The following is a 21,612-nucleotide window of genomic DNA, read 5'->3' on the forward strand; positions in this document are numbered from 1 at the left end:
GGCTCTCCATCCTCCAGAATGAGAAGCTGCTGCCGGTGCACTCCAGAACTGTGAAATGTGGCCCATATCCGGGCGTCTCACAACGCCCTGGACAACCGAAAAGATGCCAAGAGGAAGCACGTGTGGCCCGAAACGGATGCGAGAAGATGAGCAGTGCATGCAGGACCCGGTCCCAACGCCCACCCTCCGCACCCTACCGTCTGCCATGCCTGCCTCTGATGAACTCAATGTGGACTTCAACTCAGCCCGTGATGCGGGAGAGGAGGTGGTAGAGGAGCTCGTCGGGTTCACACAACGTGATCTACGGGGACAAGAAGAGTAGCACGGTGGCTGAGGCACGCCCCCGAAGGTAAAAGAGAATGAAGAACAAATCATCCATCCGTCTCCCTCCTCCCCACCGACTTGGCATACTGTATCTAGAGCGCCGCCCCTCCCTGAAGCGCCAACCCTCACCACTCGGACACTGGTGGGTGGGCGCCATCGCCCTGTCCGCCGCACGCCACCTGCTCTCCTGACGCAGCTACCTCTACCAGAGCCAGCTGAAGAGAGCGAGGGACATGTGAGTGAGGAGGAGGAGGAGGAGGAAGAGGGAGATGATGATGTACAGAGGAGGGAGGGTAACTCGTCAGAATCTGATGATTCAGAATCTGAGGCCGTTTCATTATTCAACAGCTGTTCAAGTTACAGTTTACCATCCTTACATAGCCTACTAGCCTGGGCTACTGTAAAAACGGCAAATCACCACATTCCCGTTCAAACGTTACGTTTTCGTTCAACTTTATAAAAGGTTCATAGATGTCAAATCAATCATCAAAATATCTTGAGAGAATGGTCACGGAATTGAGGTTGTGGACTCAACTGTAGAGGCATTGATCTGTGAAATCATAATACCTACCTCTTGAGACTTCTCTGTGAGGGTTTTCGTGCTGCTGACTGTTTCAGTTCCTCTTTTGCCTTTTGAATAAGATAATTCCACCAATTTTATCATTAAAGTTATAGACGGGATGTCTGCTATGTGACACACTCAAACAAAATATTACTTCACCAACATTAAGCAGCTTGATTGAAGACAGGAACGCTTGGTTTTGCCTGATGTTTTCCAAACGTTCAAGTTCATAGGCAGATAGAACTCCAGGTCGGTCCTAATGGAGATGGATACCTAAAATAAGTAGCCTCATCTACAAGAATGTCGACCATTTGGAATGTAATATCGTATCCATCTGGAATGTAACAATGTGCAACAAATTTATGAGAAGCGAAAGCTCACCTTTCTTTGGATAGCCTTTTTGGTAGCCTTGTTGGTAGGAGGACTATAATTCTCGTCCGAGCTGTAGCCTTCAAGCGACAGTGCTTCACTCATTTTGACAGTTGTTTTCTTGCTTGCCTGTCGTGCTGAACGTCGTACAGCATCTTTATTCTGAGGTTCAGCAGTCGTCATTTCCTGAAATTTTTGTGCGGGACGTGTCAAATTATTTAAACAAAAGTTTGTTTGTTTGGCAAATTAACAGTATACGATCCCTGACATAAGATTGCTACCTCCACAAAATGTCTCTCAGACTCAGACGCACAATCAAGTTCCACATGAGAGGCTGGAAAATGCGCGAGATGATTTAAATATGGGCGTGGAATCCTTAAATACAGCAACTTGATTGGATTAAGAATGAGGTTGGTGTGTTGTTATACAATTTCTGCTATATCAGGTTTAGTAAGCAGTCTGCCGCCCAGCTAGGTGGGAATCAAGCACAACACGCCAACCCGAATTCACTCGGTGTAGGGTTATGAAATATATATAAAGTAGGCTGTATTTTCCTAAGACCTCTTACCCCTAACCAAACCAGTGAGTAGCCTAGCTGTCTGTGGAAACAATATTCCCGCGATGAGTTTAAAGTCGCACTGAAACGGACGTTTGAGATCTAACTTCCGTAGTTTGACGTATTTCCAACGCAAACAAGCTATGAAGGTGGGACATATGTTTAGAGGAATTTGATTGGAACATTGACAAGTGGACGGGTTTTAAGAACTTTAGACAGATTCGATAGAAGGATAGCGTTGATTGACGGGTGGATGTCGTGAGATTATTGGCCTAAAATCTAAGGTACCTGTTGTCGTCATTGCACGTGACCTATCGTTTTCCAGGAAGTAAGAAATTATATACTTTGATATAAGATTGCAACAAAAGTAGAATTTTGTAAAAATGTTTGGCATACATCGTTGAATAGGTGAACACTATGACCAATTATGTGAACCAAAATGGGACAGAATGCTTTTTTCATTTCAGTGCGACTTTAAGTTTTGTAACAAGTCCCTCCTCCATCAATGTTGTGTAAGGGGTTTCAGAGCAGCTGATAGGTTACTGTTCTTGAGCATTGACTGCTGCACATCGCGGCTGTTTCCTATAAATAACCAAGACCCTTCTTACATTTCAATTTATTCAGTTGAGCAAGTTCAAAACATTATATCCAGATTCATAAAACACAATAGCCTACAGCACTTGTAGGATGCCATAGAAAATATTCACACACACAGTATTACAATAAAATAGTGCAGAATAAAATTTCCAAAAGTCATCAGCATTCATTTACAAGTCTACTATATCAAAAATCCAGTTAACACACTTTGATATTTTATTTATTTATAATTCATTATGTCATACAGATAAAACCACCAAATGTTCAAACAAATGTATTTTTCACACTCTGGGCCAACTCTTTCCTGAGTTCATCACATGCTTTATGCTCCTGCTCATACCAATGGGACCGGATAAGAGGAGCAGGCTGCCAGTCCACACATGTTCCTCCCCCTTTCAATAAGAAAATATCTGAGGAGACAACAGATACAGGGAAATGGATATATTAATAAGAACCCAATTGGAGAAACTTTATGATGTGTTTATACATAATGACCATAGTGACCGCTGGTCTTCTTGCGGTCCAAAGACTACACATATATACTACACTAATATAAACCGGACAAGAGAAAAACAGGTTTTATTATTAGAAGAACCGTACCATCATGAAACCCAAACCAGAATGTGTATATTTACCCATCCATTCCCCATGTTGTCCCCCATGAGTTCTTCACGATCCAGTATGGGGTGCCGTTCTCTTCACCGTATCCCACTGCCAGCACAGCATGGTTCACCGTGTCTGTGGTGTTCTTACACTTAGTACTGGAAAGAAAGCAACCATGGGACATCGAATAACTAATAGGAGATTGCATGCGATTCGGCAGAGATGTATCCTGGGAGAGCTTGCGTGAAACAAGATTGAAAGTGACCTGCTGTAAACGCCCTCCTTGTAGTGCATGAAGTCAGATGTCACCTCATAGCCGAAGCTTACAGGATTAAGTCTGGCCACGGCATCGACCATTCCCTTTTCATCATACTGCCGTAAGTAAAAACACAATTCTGAATGAATTAATAATGAAATGCTGGGAGGTGTACATTCAGAGGTTGTAGAATGTCTCCTGTACACTCACACTTGTTATGTTGACAACGTCTTTGATGAAAGCGGCCGCCAAGTCAGGCTTGAACTTGCAGGACTCGTCCTTAGAGAGGAAGAGACACAAAGAAAAACACTTGGCCGCTATCTCTAAATTGAAGAAAATGTTAAATGGCTGATTTAAATGCTGGATGACACCAGTACATACATGTGCTTTGTAGGGATAGTCATCCTCAGTCATAAGTCCATTGCTGTATTTTATGTACTCAAATGCCTGGCTTGGGAGTCCACTGAAACCAACACATTACCTGTGTTACATACAATATTATCATGTCAGATCCAACCCCCGAATATGCTGGATTGCTCTCCCCCCCCCCCCCCCTCTCTCTCTCTATATATATATATATATGTATAGACATATACATATCATATATTTATATTAACAAAGTTTAGTATACCCCATGCATCCATGGTTGTTGAAGTCTTGGGCACAATCGATCAGCTGCTGCTCAGACTAAAATGAGCATGCAAAAGGAAATCATTACTGTAGTGAATAAGGATATATTGACAAAGAACCAGTGCAACTGATGTGTAGAGTAGCTATTGTCACATTAATAACATGTTCTCACCAGAAGTGGAAGCTTCCCAGTTGCAATAGCGGTCACAGACTCCAAACAGCCTGTGGTGGAGAAAGTCCAGCAGCTCCCACAATGACCCTGAAGACCCACAAATACAGTAGATGACATTGTGAAATCAGTTAAGTCACTCATATCAGTTATGGGTGTGTTGAACAAGGCTTTTTTTTTCTCAGAAAAAAAAGTGATTCTACATACCTGGTTCTTTACAGGAGACACAAAGTTTCCCCTTTTTCTCCAGTCTACAAAGTCAGGGTAGGGCCCATGACTACTGACATGATTCCCGTAAGTGGCAGAGCAGTTCTGATGAAGATAAGACAGCACAGTAAGTATTCACTGGTTTATCTCATGGCATATCTGCTGTATTGATGTTAGTAAGTAATGCAATTTCACACGAATACCTGGGGCTCTGTCAAAAGGAATGACTTCCTAAATTCTGCAAAGGTCATGTCAGAGAACTGATTCAGTCCCACTAGAAGAAAGTTAAAATGAAAGAACAATGTAAAACAAAAAGAATAACGACAGGGGATTGTAACTGGTTATGAATTGTCAGTTAGGTGTAAATACTTGTGAATGAGTGTTTCGCGGTGTTATGATGATTGATTATTCTCTTATTTTCAGTAAATATATGCAGCCGATGGTGATACTCCTCTTGGTCATAAGCTCTGTTGTACTGCGCATGAACAAATAGGTAGAAAACAGCGAAGCAATCAATTAAAATGTTGTTAAAACGGTGGAATATAATGGCTATGCATTGAAAGGTGCGCTTATGAATAGGTTACAGCAAGGCATGAATGATGGTTCATTATTATCATACATATTGTCAACTTAGCCCCTTTAACTAGCCTACAAGGAACAAGGAGTATACTTTGTCATTACAAAAACTATCCCATCATCAAACATAATCATTTTACTGCATCAGACCTTAGGCCTATGTTAGGAAAATATGATGTTATAATCAGGGGTGCAGTGTTAAGACACTTATAAACTCTGTCGAGTACAGAGTTTACATACCTGTCCCTTCATTGATTAATACAGTTGATCAATTAGTATTATTAAAGGCTACCTATGTCTATACAGACTGTATGCATGTACCTATGTATCCAATATCTAGGCATACTGTATATAGATATTTTTTCTTGCTTCTTCTTGTAATTTCTCTTGCAATTTTTCCTTGTAATTGAATTTGATCTATTATGTATATTATCTGTCTATTCCGCTGTACCTTTCCCAGTGCTACTGTACCCTTTCCACTGCTGAAACCCCACATTTTCACCACGGGGATTATTAAAGTAGGCTATATCATATTTTATCAGAAAATAGGTGAGTCTCAGTCTCATTTTAAAAAGGTGGGTAACGGCTCCATCTCCTGAATCTGAAATGGGACATCAGTCTGAGTGTCAGGCTACACCCCTGGTTATAATGTAACGTAATTAAATTATAATTAGGCCTACGTTATGAACATATTCGTGCACATAGGCCTACCTGTGACATCCATACTTTGAAGTGAAATTCATCTGCAGGAAACAAGGAAGTGAATCGATAAAACTCGTCATCTCAAGTTCTCACCTCATTTAAGTTGCCAACTAAGTTTAGTTTTACTTTCTGTATTTCCTGTAATCAATAATTTCCCAATCATTTAAAATTAACCCGAATAACATTTAACACAATTTCTTTACGAAGTTATCAAAACAAATGCTGCATTCATCAGCGTAGGCTACTTGGCTATGCTCGCAATTCATAGCGTCCGTGCAAAACCTCATGATAACAAAGATAGTTAGCCTGCAGACAGTTACTTTTGTGAAACTTACTACTCTAGGTCTACTAACCTCCAGGTAAAAACAAAGGCGTCAATGTGGCCAAATGAAATAAAGCGAGCATGAATGTAGCTCTGAACAGCGCCATACTTCCCAAATGCTTTCGCTACAAGCTGTGTGTGTGTGTGTGTGTGTGTGTGTGTGTGTGTGTGTGTGTGTGTGTGTGTGTGTGTGTGTGTGTGTGTGTGTGCATGCGTGTGTGTGTAGCCTATCACGTGACCTAGGTCTAGGAAGCCAATTTCCATAAGCCATCGGAGGCTGTTATAAACGAGTTTTTGTATACTAAACGGTCAATCAAATGCCTTGCATGAATTCCTACCCACACAGACACTCATTCAGTAGATTGACACACCTCAAAATACTTCTCCCCCTGAGATAGAATAGATTTATTAACAAGAGGTAACCAGGAAAGAAAACAGTTTTATACAAAACTGGAAATACTTCTCAAGCTGTTGAAATAGGACTGAAAGATAATTGTCATACCACTGGGTATTGCTCACTGCAAACATTGTATGTGTCTGTTATAATATGTGCATGAATGGGACTTTAATACAGTAGGCCTTCACATACTGTTCTATATACGAGAAAGTGGTACATGCCTGCCACTTGAGCTTTAGTTCTTTTCTATACAAAGCTTTGTAAAAATACATATAAATATTCAAAGAATAAGCACAATATTACTATATTCCTGCTAAAACAATTATATAGACAGGATACAGCTTGTGTTACATTTATAAGTTGTCTTCAACATTTGTGTTATAATATCATACACAGAAAAGGTATTACAGGGTTGAACGCTTGAATAACAAATTGTAAGGGATATGCTTTCAACACATTACACAATTGGAAATGCATTAAACTGTCTGTACACAGTTGTGTACACAGCATATATCTCAGCATCATTGGTAAAGTGTAGGACAAAATAGCTTACATAATATGTGTGATATAGCCAAGTCTTATGAAGGTGCTGTAATGCTAATTTGATTGTGATGAAGGCATAAACCACAATACATTGAATAGAGAAAATAAACCATGACTCATCATTATATCTTTAGGAAGTGGGCTTTTCACCTCCTTACAGTAGGTGGTTTGATTCAACTGGTTACATTTGCTACATACATTGCCTAAAGTAATCTTGCCCTCAAAAAAGGGGAGGCGGGAATTAGATATCTACTAGTTGGATGTATCTGATATGGAGCAGCATCTGCTGATTGCAACTTATCCTCAACTTACAGTTGACTCATGTAAGCATGGCTTGACTGTGTGTATTAACTTTATACTGGATGATATCCAAATGGCTACATTGTCATAACAAACAGTATGATATAAAAGGTGTAAGGAATTATCTCTTGGTTGTAGCATAAGCAAAGATGTGGGAAATGATTATCATATCGTACTCTTTACGTCCCACAATTCCTATGAATGGGAACCACATGTAACATTCCATTTAGATACATATTTAACATTTCATTGATATATTGTAATTTGCTTTATGTGTGGTCAAAAATAACATCATCATAAGATGAATTAAGACAATAAGTAACATAGAAAGAGTCTGTAACTGTACAAATAAAAGCTTCCTAGGCTTCTACTCAATCTCTAATAACAATTATACACAAGTCCTTTGGGGATCACAAACTAAAGGGACACATTCTAACATGATCTAATACAAATAGTAGTTTATGTACACAATGTTATAGTCCCTGTACAGTCCATAGGTTTTGGAGAGAGCTCGTTCCTCTTCAGGAAGACGTTTTGGGCTCAATTCGTAGAGAAGCTTCATACAGACTCTCCTCATCCAGGACAGAACTGTTGTCCAGCAAATATTGTGCGGCCTGAAAAGAAAGACAATCGATCATCTTATTTGTCAGTCCACTACTTGATGTAATCAGCTAATGATTAGAGTTAATAACAGTGGTACATAACCCCATTACCTTTGGCTGATGATCAATCTTGTAAGCTGTTTGCTGAAACTGACGTATCTCTCTGATTATGTGAGATATCTGCAAAATGAAGAGAGGACACACTCAAATACGGAGCTGGACTCATTAGTCTGTAGACAGTTCTAATAAGCGCCTTACAACTGGTTTACCATTCTCATCTTGGAGAAGTTGACAAGGTTGTCCTCAGTGTAGTTGGGCGTGCCTTCCTCAATGAAGGCCAGATCAGTCAGGTACATGCCCAGGTACGGAACACATGGAGGGTCACAGCTAGGGGACAGGTAAAAGAGAGGGTCAGAACACACGCACTCACACACACACACGCACACATACACACACACACACACACACACGCACACACTCACAAAAGCATACTGTGAAAGCATCACACACACTTACTTCTTCAAAGCCTCTCTTAAGTTCTTAAATCTTCCCTCGGATGACACAAGCTTCTGTAGCTTGTCAATCACTGTCTTGGTCTAGGGGTACAACAACAGGATAGCAGGGTTAGCATAACGTCATGCAGGGATAGGATAACTCCGCCTGCTGCAACTTTCAGTTCTTTTAAATCAAGACTGAAGACTATTGTTTTTGCCGCTGCTTTTAATTAAATCAAATAATTATTCATTCATACACTGCACTGTCACTTTTATTCCTGTATTTTATTTTTCCGGCATTTTGTTTTAAATGTCCTATTTTTCGCATTTAGTTTTATATGACCTTTTATGTGTTTCTTGCACTTTGTCCTGATGCTTCTAATGTCCCATGCAAAGCACTTTGAATTGCCTTGTTGCTGAAATGTGCTCTACAAATAAACTTGCCTTGCCTTGCCAAAGACGTTTGTAATCGGTTTAAAGAAATACCAGGTCCCCCCCCCCCCCCATCCTCAAATGGTAATGACTACAGCGGCCAGAACTTTCTCCGGCGCTGGCGCAGCGTAAACGAAGGTGTGGACATACAGGTGTGGTTACGCGAGACTCTGGGGGGTGGGGGGCGGGGGGGCCCACCTGCTTGGACACCTTGAGCCAGGTCTTCTTCAAGCGGAAGATGGAGCTGCGGTTCAAGGAGGACGTGATCTCCAGCACGGCGTTGTAGTTGTGGAGGCAGCGGCAGATGTCGGCCACCGCCACCCACTTCTCCATCACCGCCACCCGCGTGATCACATCGTCCCACCGCAGGATCTCCGTGGCGATCAGGTTACTCACCTGACACGAGGTAGAGATTCACAGCGATTCAAGCGTGATCTAAAATAGCAGCGCTGGCAGGTGAAAACCTCATCTCTCTTTAAGGAGGATGAAAAGATCATTCCAATGTCTATGTTTTTGAACATACAGCAGGTACTTAATCACAAATGATGAGTTATTTTGAATAAATATCATTGGTCCTAAGGCCGGGAGAGGCGTTCGGAGAAAGGGTAGTCCCAGCTTTCGATGTTTTAGGTAACGTTTGGGGAGGCATACGGATACCTACATCATTGAAATGCTTGGTTGTTTTCATTATGTATGGCGTCCTCTCATTCTTGTCATTCTTCATCCAGCCTTGGCCAAAGAATTCTCTGTGAAATGTGCATATTAAACACGTATTAACCCACCCAACCGTGCGTTGTGTTAACTGAGCTGTGTCCTCGGATGTGAAAGCACGGTTGGCCTCTCTCTCCCACTCACTCACTCGTATGGGATAATTTTGAAGACCAGATCATCCAGCAGAGTGAGCTGCTCGGCAATCTCCAGGGCCGAGTGGTTCTCAAACGGCTCCGTCTTTTGCCCCTCTGTCTGTGAGACACACAAGCAGGCGCGCACGCACACGCACAGATGGTCAGAACCGAAACCCACCCAGAAGTACTTGAAGCCATCATCCAGTTGATACCGTATGGAGGATAATACAGTATGAGGGAGATAGATGCTTCTGGCGTTTTACCATCTGGATCACCTCCTCCAGTGTGATCTGGTTGTCTCCTGGGTCCTCCTGGGTCAGTGTTCTTCACCAAAAAAAAAGATCATACAGGAATGTCTTACTGTATGCTGGTTTTGCTGAGACTAACACTCAAGCCACTCAAACTGTACTTGTCTGAGACTAACACTCAAGCCACTCAAACTGTACTTGTCTGAGACTAACACTCAAGCCACTCAAACTGTACTTGTCTACAAACTCTGGGTCAGTGTTCTTCATCAAGAAAAAAAGATCATACAGGAATGTCTTACTGTATGCTGGTTTTGCTGAGACTAACACTCAAGCCACTCAAACTGTACTTGTCTACAAACTCTACAGTTTATTAGTTAATAGTTAGTCTGGGTCGTACCTGATGATGTTGGCAGCAGCCTTCCTCTCCTGGGTCAGGAGCTCTGGGTCATGCATCACTTCCTCCAGGAAGCTGATCACCTTCAGCTTCAGATCTGTATTCGCCTCAAAGTCCTGTATGCAAAGGACAACGGTGTCATGACCATAGCCTTTGATTTGAGCCTCTAGTTAATGCCCTTATCAGTGACCAGTGCCTATGTTCAGTGTCTGTGTTGAGTGGTGTTCTGTACAGTACCTGGGAGTGTTTGGACACCCAGTGGCGCAGTACGTTCAGGACTCTGTTGGTGGCTGCCCTCCGGATCACAAACTCCTTGTCCCCGTTCCTTTGGTCCGTGGGGAAGCCTGCGACCAAAGTCGAACCCGGGAATACAATAAATATTCGTTCTGTCCTCCACCCCTCTAAAGCTCTAATGCAGGGAGCGCTACTGTTTATTCAGGGACCGACCTGTACTGGCCAGGGACATGCGTCGGTACTTCTCCTTGGTGGGCGTGCCCTCATTGGCGCCGGCCGTGGCGATGGCGAAGGCGGAGGCGGCGGACAGGGCGCTGCGGTTGTTGTCCAGCTCCCGGCAGGATGAGACCACCATGCCGTTGTTGTAGGAGAACAGAGAGAACTCTGGGGGAAGGGGTCGCCAACAGCGTTCTCTAAGACAGCTTATCATCAAATAATATGTCATGTTTTATAATTCATGTATTTAATGTATGTTTTGTGTATTTGTAACTGTAGGGATAACCTAGCTTTGGGCATTTTGATTTGTTTAATTGCAGTGTGTAAATTCAGTATTATTGCGGTACTGTCAGTAGAGGGCAGCACAGAGCCAAGAAAAATACACTGCATCTTCCTGGTAGTCATCTGTATTCCCTCAATCTCCACTTCAATGCTGCCATTCACTCAACTTCTAAGCAAACAGGAGATTGCGGGAGAATTGACGGAGGATGACTCCCTATACATTCCGAGACCACATCCTGTCCACGGCGTTCCCTCTGCCTTTTTGTATTGATCGGGGAAGGTGAAGCGTTCCAGCTTTCCCCTTCACAATGCAGCATGCTTGTCCTTGTCTCTTGTGTACCCAGCAGGAGTGGGTGGAATCAAGGAGCAGCAGTAAACACAGGCATATAAATGCTTACAATGGAGTGGGGGTTCAGGGAGTTGCACGACTCAACACACACAACTCGGTTAACCTGAACACTGTGCCCCCCCGCAACAGCCTGCCTGCCTGCCTGCCTGTCTGTCTGCCGGACAATCTACCAGCCTGTCTGTCTGCATTTCTGCCTTCCGCATTTCAGTCTTTCTACCTCTGCACTCCAGTACGCTCTCCTACCCTGCCTGTGTCTGTCCGCTTATTTGCTTAGCTGTCTGCCTGTCTGCCTGTTAGCCTGTCTGCCTGCTAGTCTGTCTGCCTGCTAGCCTGTCTGCCTGTTAGCCTGTCTGCCTGCTAGTCTGTCTGCCTGCTAGCCTGTCTGCCTGTTAGCCTGTCTGCCTGCTAGTCTGTCTGCCTGCTAGCCTGTCTGCCTGTTAGCTTGTCTGCCTGCTAGTCTGTCTGCCTGCTAGCCTGTCTGCCTGCTAGCCTGTCTGCCTGTTAGCCTGTCTGCCTGCTAGCCTGTTTGCCTGCTAGCCTGTCTCTCTGCCTACCTGCCTGCCTATCCGCTTACAAGACTGTCTGCCTGCTTGTCCATCTGCCTGTCTTCCTACCCGCTTGCCAGCCTGCCAGGCTGCTGCCTACTGCCGGGGGCGGCAGAGAAACACGCGCATGGTTGCTAAGGTACAAGGTTTCCTACCACCTACTCACACAATGCGCTGGCATCCCTTGTATCCAGCGCTGTGAACATGAGCACTGAAGATGAACCCTGCTTGACTATGGGGCCTATCCCTGCTTACTAGCCGGGGGTGGGTTTACACAGGGGCTTACTGTACGTCATACCGTACGAAGACATCAGATGATGTCAATGTAGATAGACTTATGCGTGAAGATGTGCACGTGATGTTTTGGCTCAATATAGAGATATTCGATTAAATCTTGACTCATCGTTGTAGACTTTATGGAGTCAAAAGGGGACATTATGGTATGAGTGGTTTAAACTTTTGAATAGAACTTTTGAGTTGTGTTGAGTGTGTCATGTTACATTGAGTCATACCTGAGTTTTTGGACTTGATGTTTTTGGGTGTGGTGGGAGACTTGGGAGGGGACATCTCAGTCTCAGCCTCGTCACTCGGCGTCGGATCTACGTCACACTCCTCCCTCACGGACAAGTCTGAACGCAAACACACACACACACACACGCACACCGTCTGTAAGTACAGTAACCACATCCACCTCTCACACACTCTCAACCTGCCATTCCTTCATTCTTTGTAATTCACCCGGAGCGCATTCAGCTAGCATAGGAGAAGAACCCTGAACTCCACTACCGTTACAAACGGCTTTATCTAACACCGCAGAGCGCTGCTGAGTTCCTGCAGAGCGACCCAGACCTTGTCTGCCGGCGGGGGGCTCCTCGGTCTTTCCGTCAGCCTTGGGCTCGCCCTCGTCTGGGATCTTGCTGGCCATGGTGCTGGACACGTACAGCTTGTTGATGTCCAAGGTGGTCTTACTGAAGGGGGACATGGTGGAGTGCATGCTTGCATAGCCGTTGGGGGAGCAGTTGAGGGCGGCCAGGTCCAGGGCCTTGCCCCCCGTGATGATGGGGATGTTGAGGGACAGCTTGCGCCGTCGGTTGGGCGACGACGTCTTGGCGATGCTGGTGGAGAGAGGCGGAGGGGAGGAGAACTTGCGGCTGGCGCGGGGAGACTTGGGCGGTTCTCCGTATAGGAGCTTGTTGTTCTGGCTGCTGGCGAAGAACAGCTCCAGCGAACTGGGAGAGGGGGGGAGGAGGAGGAGGAGGAAGAGGAGGAGGAGGGGGAGGAGGAAGGAGAGAATCGACATCAACAACGGCACGTTTCGAACGCGGATCGACACGCGGCGCGGAGGGGGGAACGGACGAGAGGGGCTCGCCACGGGATCCTCGCCGCGACCCAAATAGGAGAGAGCGCGAGGGGGAGTCGCGGCGCCGCGCCGTTCGAACGGAGGAGCGCGTTTGCGGAGGATGCTCTATGGGAGCTCCTGCCTTTTGTTTAAGCCACATTGTTTAAGACAGCCTCCTTCTAGCAGCGAGAGCCACCCCCTCTGAAGGCCTATAAATAGCATGTCAAGTGACAGTGTGGGAGGTACGGGTGCTGCCAACAGCAACCAGCCCAGGGGAGGCCCACTGAGACACCGAGAGCGGGAGAGAGAGAGAGAGAGAGAGGGGGAGGAAGAGAGAGAGTGAGAGAGCGCAGGAATGGATTCCACCACAGTGGGGGCTGCCGGCGGTGGGCGAGCGGGGAGCCCTGTGAGCGTTAGCAGCGGCGGCGGCGGCCATGTTGTGTCTCCTCCTCGGCTGAATCGCAGAGGAGAGGAGAGGAGAGGGGGGTCTGGGTGCAAAGCACCGCCATCAATATTTAATACTGTAGAGCTTCTGCAGACGACGGGAGGAAGAGGGGGAGAGGGAGAGAGATGGAGAGGGGTGGGGTCCTGCAGCAGAGTGAGGGGTTGCCATGGTGACGGTGCAGAGGAGAGAGGGATGGTCAGACGAGGGGGAAGAGAGAAAGAGAGAGAGAACGAGAGAGAGAGAGAGAACGAGAGAGAGAGAATGAGAGAAAGAGAGAGAGAGAGAGAGAGAGAGAGAGAGAGAGTGTGTGTGTGTGTGTGTGTGAGGGAGAGAGAGAGAATGAGAGAAAGCAAGAGAGAGAGAGAGGGGGAGAGTATGTGTGTTTGTGTGTGTATGTGTGAGCGAGAGAGAGAAAGAGAGAGAGAGAAAGAGAGAGAGAGAGGAAGAAGTACTGTGCCCAATTACTGTGGTGGTGAGTAGAACACAGAAGTGAACGCACTGTGTGACCTCTCTCTGCCTCTCCTCCCACCTCTCCTCTCCTCCTCTCTCTCCCCAACTCCCCTCTCACCCTCCAAGGATGTGATAGCAAGGCGGGCCAGTTACCGAGAGTCTGCATGAAAACACACAGGACTGCAGGCCCCAGCTTTTATCAAAGCCCTCTACAGGCTGACTTACACGTACATGACAACGTACCGTATCGATGTGTCAATATTACATGCGCTTGAAGGTTGAAAAGATCCGCACACTGGATTAATGCTCCCAGTACTCTTTTATTGGCTACAAACACAACGTTTCAACCGCTCAGGTTGAAACGTTGGTAAAGTTGCCTGATGAAGAACTGAGCGGTTGAAACGTTGTGTTTGTAGCCAATAAAAGAGTACTGGGAGCATTAATCCAGTGTGCGGATCTTTTCAACCTTCAAGATATTCTATATATTGATCCAGCACCTGGCCTGAAACAGGATCGGATGTGTGCACATTTACTCTTTTTCATTAACATTACAGTACATGTGCTAACATTTCTGTGGACCAAAGTGATCAAAGTAATCTCCCGCGAAAGACCAGGTCGCAACACTGCGTGCGAGACATGCTCGTAGAACCCAGCCAGAGTGGCCTAGATGGGGAGAGAACCCTGAGGGAACCCTAAGAGAGAACCCTGGCCGACTCTCACCGGGCGGGGATGGCGCTGATGGGCTTCTTGTAGATGGTGATGAGTTTGTCCAGCACCACGTCGGCGGTGGTGAACACGCGGTAGGAGTGCAGGAAGGTGTTGAGGAAGTCGATGGACAGGAAGCGCAGGTCGGTCAGGCGCTCCAGCAGGCGCTCCACGCTGGCGTAGCGGATCTGAAGCACTTTGCACGAGTTCATCATCTTGCTGAAGCGGATGTCCACGTCGTCGCAGTACAGACTGGTGTCGGACCTGGAGGAGGCACGTAGATACACACACGCACGCACGCACACATTAACACACACACATTAACGTGCACAAATTAATTCATATGCACACACACACACATTAACACACACACAGAAAAATAAACACACATGCACAAACAAACAAACAAATAAATACATACACACATACACAGAAAAATAAACACAAATGCACAAACAAATACACACACACACACCAAATCAGATACATGGATTTTGTAGTTTTTTCTGCTGACTTGAGAGAATTTTTCTGTAAAGTGTGTGTGTGTGTGTGTGTGTGTGTGTGTGTGTGTGTGTGTGTCGTACTTGATCATCTGTGGCACTGTGACTTTACTGTTCTCCTCAAAAGCATTCATCATCAGCCCGTTGCAGCGGATGTTGTCGATGCACTGCGAGACAGAGAGAGAACGCCACATCGTTAGCACAACAAGGCGGCAGGAGACCACGCCAGTCCACCGTGGGCCGGCCGACAGACGTCAAGCCCACGTCCGAAACGGCGTGTCGCTGAGGAGGGGGCGATGATGCGTGTCAACATGCCTGGCTGATGTCACTTGTCCAGGCCGATCTCTCCTGCCGTGACGAAGCCAGCAGGATGACGGTGAAGGACTGGATGTCTTTAGGCTCCACGATGACCTTAAAGTCCATGTGTTCCGTGTCCTGCCCACTCTTCTCTGATTTAGCTGCAACAGATGTTAATATATTGTTTATGTTTCTCATTTCGTGTACAGCGCAATCTTCCATTTCCCGTGTAGTTGACATGCTTCAGCATGCAAGAGCAGTTAAGAGATAACGAGTTTGACTCACTCTCATCGTCTGTTCCCTCTGGCTCCTCCATCAGCGTACAATCTATGAGGGAGACCACTCCATTCTGGGGGTATAGGGTCCATTGATACATGAACTCTCTAGCCTTATAAACACTCTTATAAACGGTTTATTAGTTTACTGTACCTTACAGAGGTGTAGTATACTGTACCTTAGTGAGATGTAGTTTACTGTACCTTAGGGAGGTCTAGTTTACTGTACTTTAGTGAGGTATAGTATACTGTGCTTTAGTGAGGTGTAGTATACTGTGCTTTAGTGAGGTGTAGTATACTGTACCTTAGTGAGGTGTAGTATACTGTACTTTAGTGAGGTGTAGTTTACTGTACCTTAGTGAGGTGTAGTTTACTGTACCTTAGTGAGGTGTAGTTTACTGTGCTTTAGTGAGGTGTAGTTTACTGTACCTTAGTGAGGTGTAGTTTACTGTACCTTAGTGAGGTGTAGTTTACTGTGCTTTAGTGAAGTGTAGTTTACTGTACCTTAGTGAAGTGTAGTTTACTGTACCTTAGTGAAGTGTAGTTTACTGTACCTTAGTGAGGTGTAGTTTACTGTGCTTTAGTGAATTGTAGTTTACTGTACCTTAGTGAAGTGTAGTTTACTGTACCTTAGTGAGGTGTAGTTTACTGTACCTTAGTGAGGTTTAGTTTACTGTACCTTAGTGAAGTGTAGTTTACTGTACCTTAGTGAGGTGTAGTTTACTGTACCTTAGTGAGGTGTAGTTTCCCTCCAGAGCCCCTGGTGCAGATGATGAGGTGTTTGGAGAAAAGGAAACACTGTCTCTCTCCCTCCTTCTTCAGAGACAGAGAGCCCAGTCTCCCTCTGGTGATCTTGCCCTTCTCACTCATGGGCACCTGGATGAGGGAGCCTAGACACACACACACACACGCACACACACACGCAGGCACGCACGCACGCACGCACACACACACACGCACACACACACACACACACACACACACACACAATCACACAATCACAAAAGAACAATCTGCACTGATGTGACGCTTTAGAGGCGAGTCCGTCAGTCAAGGAAGAAGATCAAACAACCCCGTACCACTGGTCTCACAGTGTGACGTCTGGTCGTTCACTGGTCTCACCTTGTCTGACGAAGGTCTGGCTGGTGTCCAGCAGTACCTCACAGCCCTCAACGATCATCCGCTCGATGGCCAGGTTCTTCCTGATGTTCTCCGTCTCGCTCACCTCATCGTGCATGATTCTGGAGGATGACAAAGGAACGCCACGGCGAGAACAGGTTCCCTTTTAGTCACGTTCAGTTTACTGTAGTTGGTAATTTACAAAATCTTGATTTCCTTCAGAGTAACCCCGGCAACATATACGTCATAGTCTTTATCAATGAATTAAGCAGTAAGGGCAGTTCAGTTATACTAGGAAACTGTTCCTGTCATTTCTATGCAGCGCGTGAGCAGGTGTGAGCCTGGTGTACCTGGAGAGCTCCTCCAGTTTAGACTTGGCGTAGTCCAGACTGTTCCTCTCCACATGCTCATGGGGGGTGTGAGCCAGCAGCTCATGCAGGGTCAGGATGTAGCGAGGGATCTGACCAGAGAGGGACAACAGGGTCAACACCTCGCCCCTTTCTCTAGCCTTCCTCCAGTGTCCAGTCAAATCTGACTGATTTATAACTTTTCCTAAATCATATCATAATCAATACCATGATTTTCATCAGATTTCCTCAAGACCTTATGTTTTCCTCCACACTGGGCATTTGAACAAAACTGCTGATCACCACTTCCATTTAATTTTCAGTGGTTTAGTCAACTTCTGGGTTTAAAATAACCACCTTAGGAAATGAATGGGTATGACTAAAATGTAAATCCAGCAGATGGAAAACAACCCTATACACACACACACACTCACCCACACATGCACAACCACAACCTCCTCACCTGGGTTCTGGGTCTAAAATGACTTCCCTTATGACTTTGCTTACGGCCAAATTTGACTGGTCTGTTTTAACTCTCTCTCTTATATTAATACAAAAAAACATGAATCATTACATTTTTGTTTAACACTTTTTTAAACTGTGAAAAAATGTCTTCAACTGGGGGCTAACATGGATTTGGTGATGATTTATGTTTTGTTTTTTTTACATTTTATAGATAAGAGCAGTTGAAACAGACGGATCAAATTTAGCCGCAAACACTATAATAAGGGAGGGAAGCAGCAAACACTGGAGAAAGGCTAGAATTACTGTACAGTGGGAGAACACAGAAGCTCACCGTGTGCACATGTACAGTAGGCATGTGGTGAAAACATCATAGATTGTAGCCCAGCTGCATTTTAATGAGCAAACCAAAATTCAAAGAAAACAAATTAAAGGAACACACCAACATTTGGGGAAATTAGCTTATTTGCCATCTTCTCCAGAGTCAGATAAGAAGATACATACCCTCTGTGCACAGTAGGAAGCGTTGAGACCTGTTAGAGCCATTAGCCTAAGCTAATGCTTCAAATCCACTTCCAGTGATTGAGATAAACTAGGCTAACAGCTCTAACGGCTCTGGGGAAGATGGCAAATTAGCTAATCTGCCCCAAAGTTGGCGTCTATGTCTCTATGTAACTATATAGTGATATAATTTAACTACATCTTACTACGACTGCACCACCATCATTCCAGTGCTCTCACCTGGAACATGGGGTAGGTGAGAAAGGTCTCCAGGGTCCTCTCCTCACAGTCGGGCTTGGCCTCATACTGCTTCAGGAGCTTGTCAAAGTCCCGGTTCTGCTTGCAGTGGGCCAGGATCTGCAGGCTGTACTGGTGGTTACGCACAAACTCCTGGTAGATGTTGAGCATGGGCAGCAGGATGTCAAACAGGTCAGCTGTGGAGAAGAGAGTTACTCCATCACATTACTGCCCAATAATCCCCTAATCACTTTAGAGACACAAAGCCCTGGTGCTCACTCGTATTTGATATATTGGGAATGGGTTTGTGTACTCTTAACTAATAAACCCCCCCTCTCTCTTTGGGGATGTTGCGCAAAATAGGTAATGAAATTACTGGTGAATGAACTGGGACTCTTTGCCCATACACCTGGGAATAGGTCAGCATGTGTGTTTTTGTAATGAAGATTGACATGAACATGAACATTGGGTTTAGACTACAACTAGAACCATGATACAGTAACGAACTGGTCTTACCCAGCACAAGTGTTGGCCAACTGGCTATCCTGGCCTTCAAGCCCTGGTAGAAAATCTGGTGAAGAAACATGATGGTCTCACTGCAGAGGGAAAATGGAGAACAGCCATTGTCAGGAAGTCCATGCACTTGTGAGTAAGCCATTACGATACCACCATGTAATGCCGGGTTCAGATACAACAGAAAGTCCTTCTCTTCATGAGTTTTTCTAGAAGATCTGACACATCGAATCGTGAAAACGGCAGGTTTAGAACTTCCTTAGAGTTTTTCCTTACTTAGAAATTCCAAGTAGGCAGTTACTAAACAATCAAATGTACTTCTTTAAACTACCTTGGCTACTGGACCCAGTAGCCATGAAAACAATTTGTGCCAAAAACCTGTTGAGGAAGATGCTGCTGACATCGTCGTGGGTGATGGGCGGTTTCTTGGAGCTGGCGGCCATGCGGAGCGGCCGCAGGAAGTTGTTGACCAGGATGTGGAGCTGCTGTACGTACTCGGCCTCGGCTTCCAGCATGCTGAAGACCACCTGGTTCCTCTTCCTCATGCTCTCGGCGTGCGGCGAGCGGATGTAGTCCTGGATGATGGTCTTCCACTTCCTCCGGCAGATCCAGCCGCGTAGGAAGCTTTGCACCTGACCAGGTCAACACGGGTGAGAGGACACAGAGAAGGTTCAAACAGGAAGTCCTGCACCCTGACCAGGTCAACACGGATGAAAGGACACAGAGAAGGTTCAAACAAGAAATCCTGCACCCTGACCAGGTCAACACGGGTGAGAGGACACAGAGAAGGTTCAAACAGGAAGTCCTGCACCCTGACCAGGTCAACACGGGTGAAAGGACACCGAGAAGGTTCAAACAAGAAATCCTGCACCCTGACCAGGTCAACACGGGTGAGAGGACACAGAGAAGGTTCAAACAGGAAGTCCTGCACCCTGGCCAGGTCAACACGAGTTAAGGTTAAGGTTAGGAAACTGGACCTGGCCAGCTCAACACAGAAAAGATTCCAACAGAATGATCTGGTAAGGACAGGACTGTACAGACTGTATTGTTTAGCACTTTGATCGTTATTTCTGATGACCTTTATCACCAACAGGCATGGACACAGGATGTTATTCAGTGATTATGAGCACTGATGCACTCTGTGTTAGTGTGACCACAGCTCACCTTTTTGATCTTCTTGAGTTCAGTGTCATCCTCACTTGGTGGGACCTCTGGACTTGACTGAATCTTCTCATTGTGCTTGAGCAGTCCAGCAATCTAACCATCGACCAGAGACCAAAACAACACAAATCAAGTCCTTCTTTCAAAATGACCCATCTAGCCTGTTTAAAAATGAATTGAGGAATTTAAAGGGACAATTTTAAAAAGCAGAAGTCCAAGATATTCCCTAAAAGCTAAATAAACCTATGCTACTAAAAGCCTTAAGCCATTACAAAGCAGCAGCGTGGTTATACTAGTTCAGAGGCGGCTCAGGTGCCTGCACACAGCCCCAACCAACACCAACCAACTCCTAATACCCAACATTGTAAAGTTGGCAATTGTTGTTTGAATGTTTGAAGCTTAAAATTCAGCTGGAAATCCATCCAACCAACGCCAACAGTCACCAACAAACATGGTACACCAATCCAACGTTGGTGTTGGTTGGTGTTGGTTGGAGTTGGTTGGGGCAGTGTGCAGGCACCTTTAAGCGTCTCCATGGCTTACACAGGGACATAGATGGTTCATTATCATATTGTGGAGAAGGCTGCAGCAGGTACAATAGGACCTGATTCATGCATATTGAGCACACAGTTTCAATTGGAGCTCAGCATTAGCACATTAAAGGGAGAGAATGCATTTGATCTAGTTTATACTGAGCGTAGAGGAAACAAAACAGTCAGCGCCCGATTTGTGAGGTCTCCGATATGATTCAATCAGACATACTGTAATATTTGTGACGTGCATGTGGATCTCAAAACTTTTATGAAGTAGGATTATGAAGGAGTATAACAGTTGTTCACACAGACATGAGAAAACACATGTTCACACATGCCCACGCATACACACCATTATAGGCACACACACACACACACACACACACACACACACACACACACACACACACACACACACAGAGAGAGAGGTTTAATAGTAGCATGAAATTACAAAACAAGTTACCTCAGATTTTAGCCGCTCTATCTCGATTTCCCCATCCTCTATCTGTTGTCGAAGTTGCTTAGCAACTGTTTTCTCTGTCTCCACTATTTGGAGTAGATGGAGATACTTCTGCATGAGGGTTTCATGCTCCGTAGCCAGGTTCCTGTAGCTACACACACACACGGTAAGCACCTCATTAGTACACATTGCTCATGATGGGATTATCAAAGCAAAGCCAGACTTCAAATTAATGTGTGTTTGGCCAGATAGTGGCTCTATCCGCAAACCAACATGAAGGCATACATACTTATGTAGGAATAATTTCCAGATACGATGGAGGCTTATCAAATCATGTGTAAATGCCTCTTACAGTATGCATGAATGGCAATCCTGCACTCTTTACCCTGCTACAGTATACATGTTACTGGGACTTGAATATATCCTATTTTCTACACTGTATTGCACAGTGCACATAATCATTTTTTAACCACATTTCTCTAGGTTAGTGCTGACAATAGAAGACACATTACAG

General features: G+C 45.2%; 2 protein-coding genes across 5 annotated transcripts in view; both read right to left on the reverse strand.

Annotated features, from left to right (window-relative positions):
- Positions 1–2,527: 2,527 nt before the first annotated feature.
- LOC311308182 (pro-cathepsin H-like) lies at positions 2,528–5,992 on the reverse strand. 2 transcript variants are annotated; one of them, XM_084437117.1, is made up of 12 exons: positions 5,905–5,992; positions 5,561–5,592; positions 4,643–4,748; positions 4,477–4,547; positions 4,274–4,378; positions 4,070–4,156; positions 3,899–3,954; positions 3,649–3,730; positions 3,478–3,546; positions 3,277–3,383; positions 3,044–3,169; positions 2,528–2,818 (listed from the first exon to the last, which is right to left on the reverse strand). In XM_084437117.1, exons 1-12 carry the CDS (start codon positions 5,978–5,980, stop codon positions 2,743–2,745), a joined length of 993 nt encoding a protein of 330 aa, XP_084293243.1. In that variant the 5' UTR covers positions 5,981–5,992; the 3' UTR covers positions 2,528–2,742. The 2 variants fall into 2 exon arrangements, with proteins under 2 accessions (XP_084293243.1, XP_084293244.1); XM_084437118.1 differs by having other exon boundaries at positions 4,643–4,740; positions 5,905–5,939.
- Positions 5,993–7,634: 1,642 nt separating this feature from the next.
- Positions 7,635–21,612, reverse strand: part of LOC311308209 (ras-specific guanine nucleotide-releasing factor 1-like) — a gene marked incomplete at both ends in the record, with an annotated part of 18,759 nt that continues 4,781 nt past the window's right edge. The window contains 25 exons of one of the 3 annotated variants that reach the window (XM_084437148.1): positions 7,635–7,727; positions 7,827–7,895; positions 7,985–8,102; positions 8,232–8,311; positions 8,840–9,037; positions 9,303–9,387; positions 9,501–9,604; positions 9,750–9,810; positions 10,132–10,244; positions 10,366–10,472; positions 10,576–10,746; positions 12,267–12,383; positions 12,604–12,983; positions 14,709–14,957; positions 15,278–15,360; positions 15,509–15,642; positions 15,776–15,839; positions 16,495–16,655; positions 16,888–17,006; positions 17,235–17,344; positions 18,435–18,628; positions 18,948–19,027; positions 19,323–19,576; positions 20,109–20,201; positions 21,102–21,249. In XM_084437148.1, coding sequence (XP_084293274.1) covers positions 7,635–7,727; positions 7,827–7,895; positions 7,985–8,102; positions 8,232–8,311; positions 8,840–9,037; positions 9,303–9,387; positions 9,501–9,604; positions 9,750–9,810; positions 10,132–10,244; positions 10,366–10,472; positions 10,576–10,746; positions 12,267–12,383; positions 12,604–12,983; positions 14,709–14,957; positions 15,278–15,360; positions 15,509–15,642; positions 15,776–15,839; positions 16,495–16,655; positions 16,888–17,006; positions 17,235–17,344; positions 18,435–18,628; positions 18,948–19,027; positions 19,323–19,576; positions 20,109–20,201; positions 21,102–21,249 — 3,385 coding nt within the window. Of the gene's footprint in view, positions 7,728–7,826; positions 7,896–7,984; positions 8,103–8,231; positions 8,312–8,839; positions 9,038–9,302; positions 9,388–9,500; positions 9,605–9,749; positions 9,811–10,131; positions 10,245–10,365; positions 10,473–10,575; positions 10,747–12,266; positions 12,384–12,603; positions 12,984–14,708; positions 14,958–15,277; positions 15,361–15,508; positions 15,652–15,775; positions 15,874–16,489; positions 16,656–16,887; positions 17,007–17,234; positions 17,345–18,434; positions 18,629–18,947; positions 19,028–19,322; positions 19,577–20,108; positions 20,202–21,101; positions 21,250–21,612 lie in introns of all 3 variants that reach the window. The other 2 variants (XM_084437147.1, XM_084437146.1) reach the window with 2 other exon arrangements.

The sequence above is a fragment of the Borostomias antarcticus genome (genome assembly GCF_949987555.1).
Source record: "Borostomias antarcticus genome assembly, chromosome: 4".
Classification (NCBI taxonomy): Eukaryota; Metazoa; Chordata; class Actinopteri; order Stomiiformes; family Stomiidae; genus Borostomias; species Borostomias antarcticus.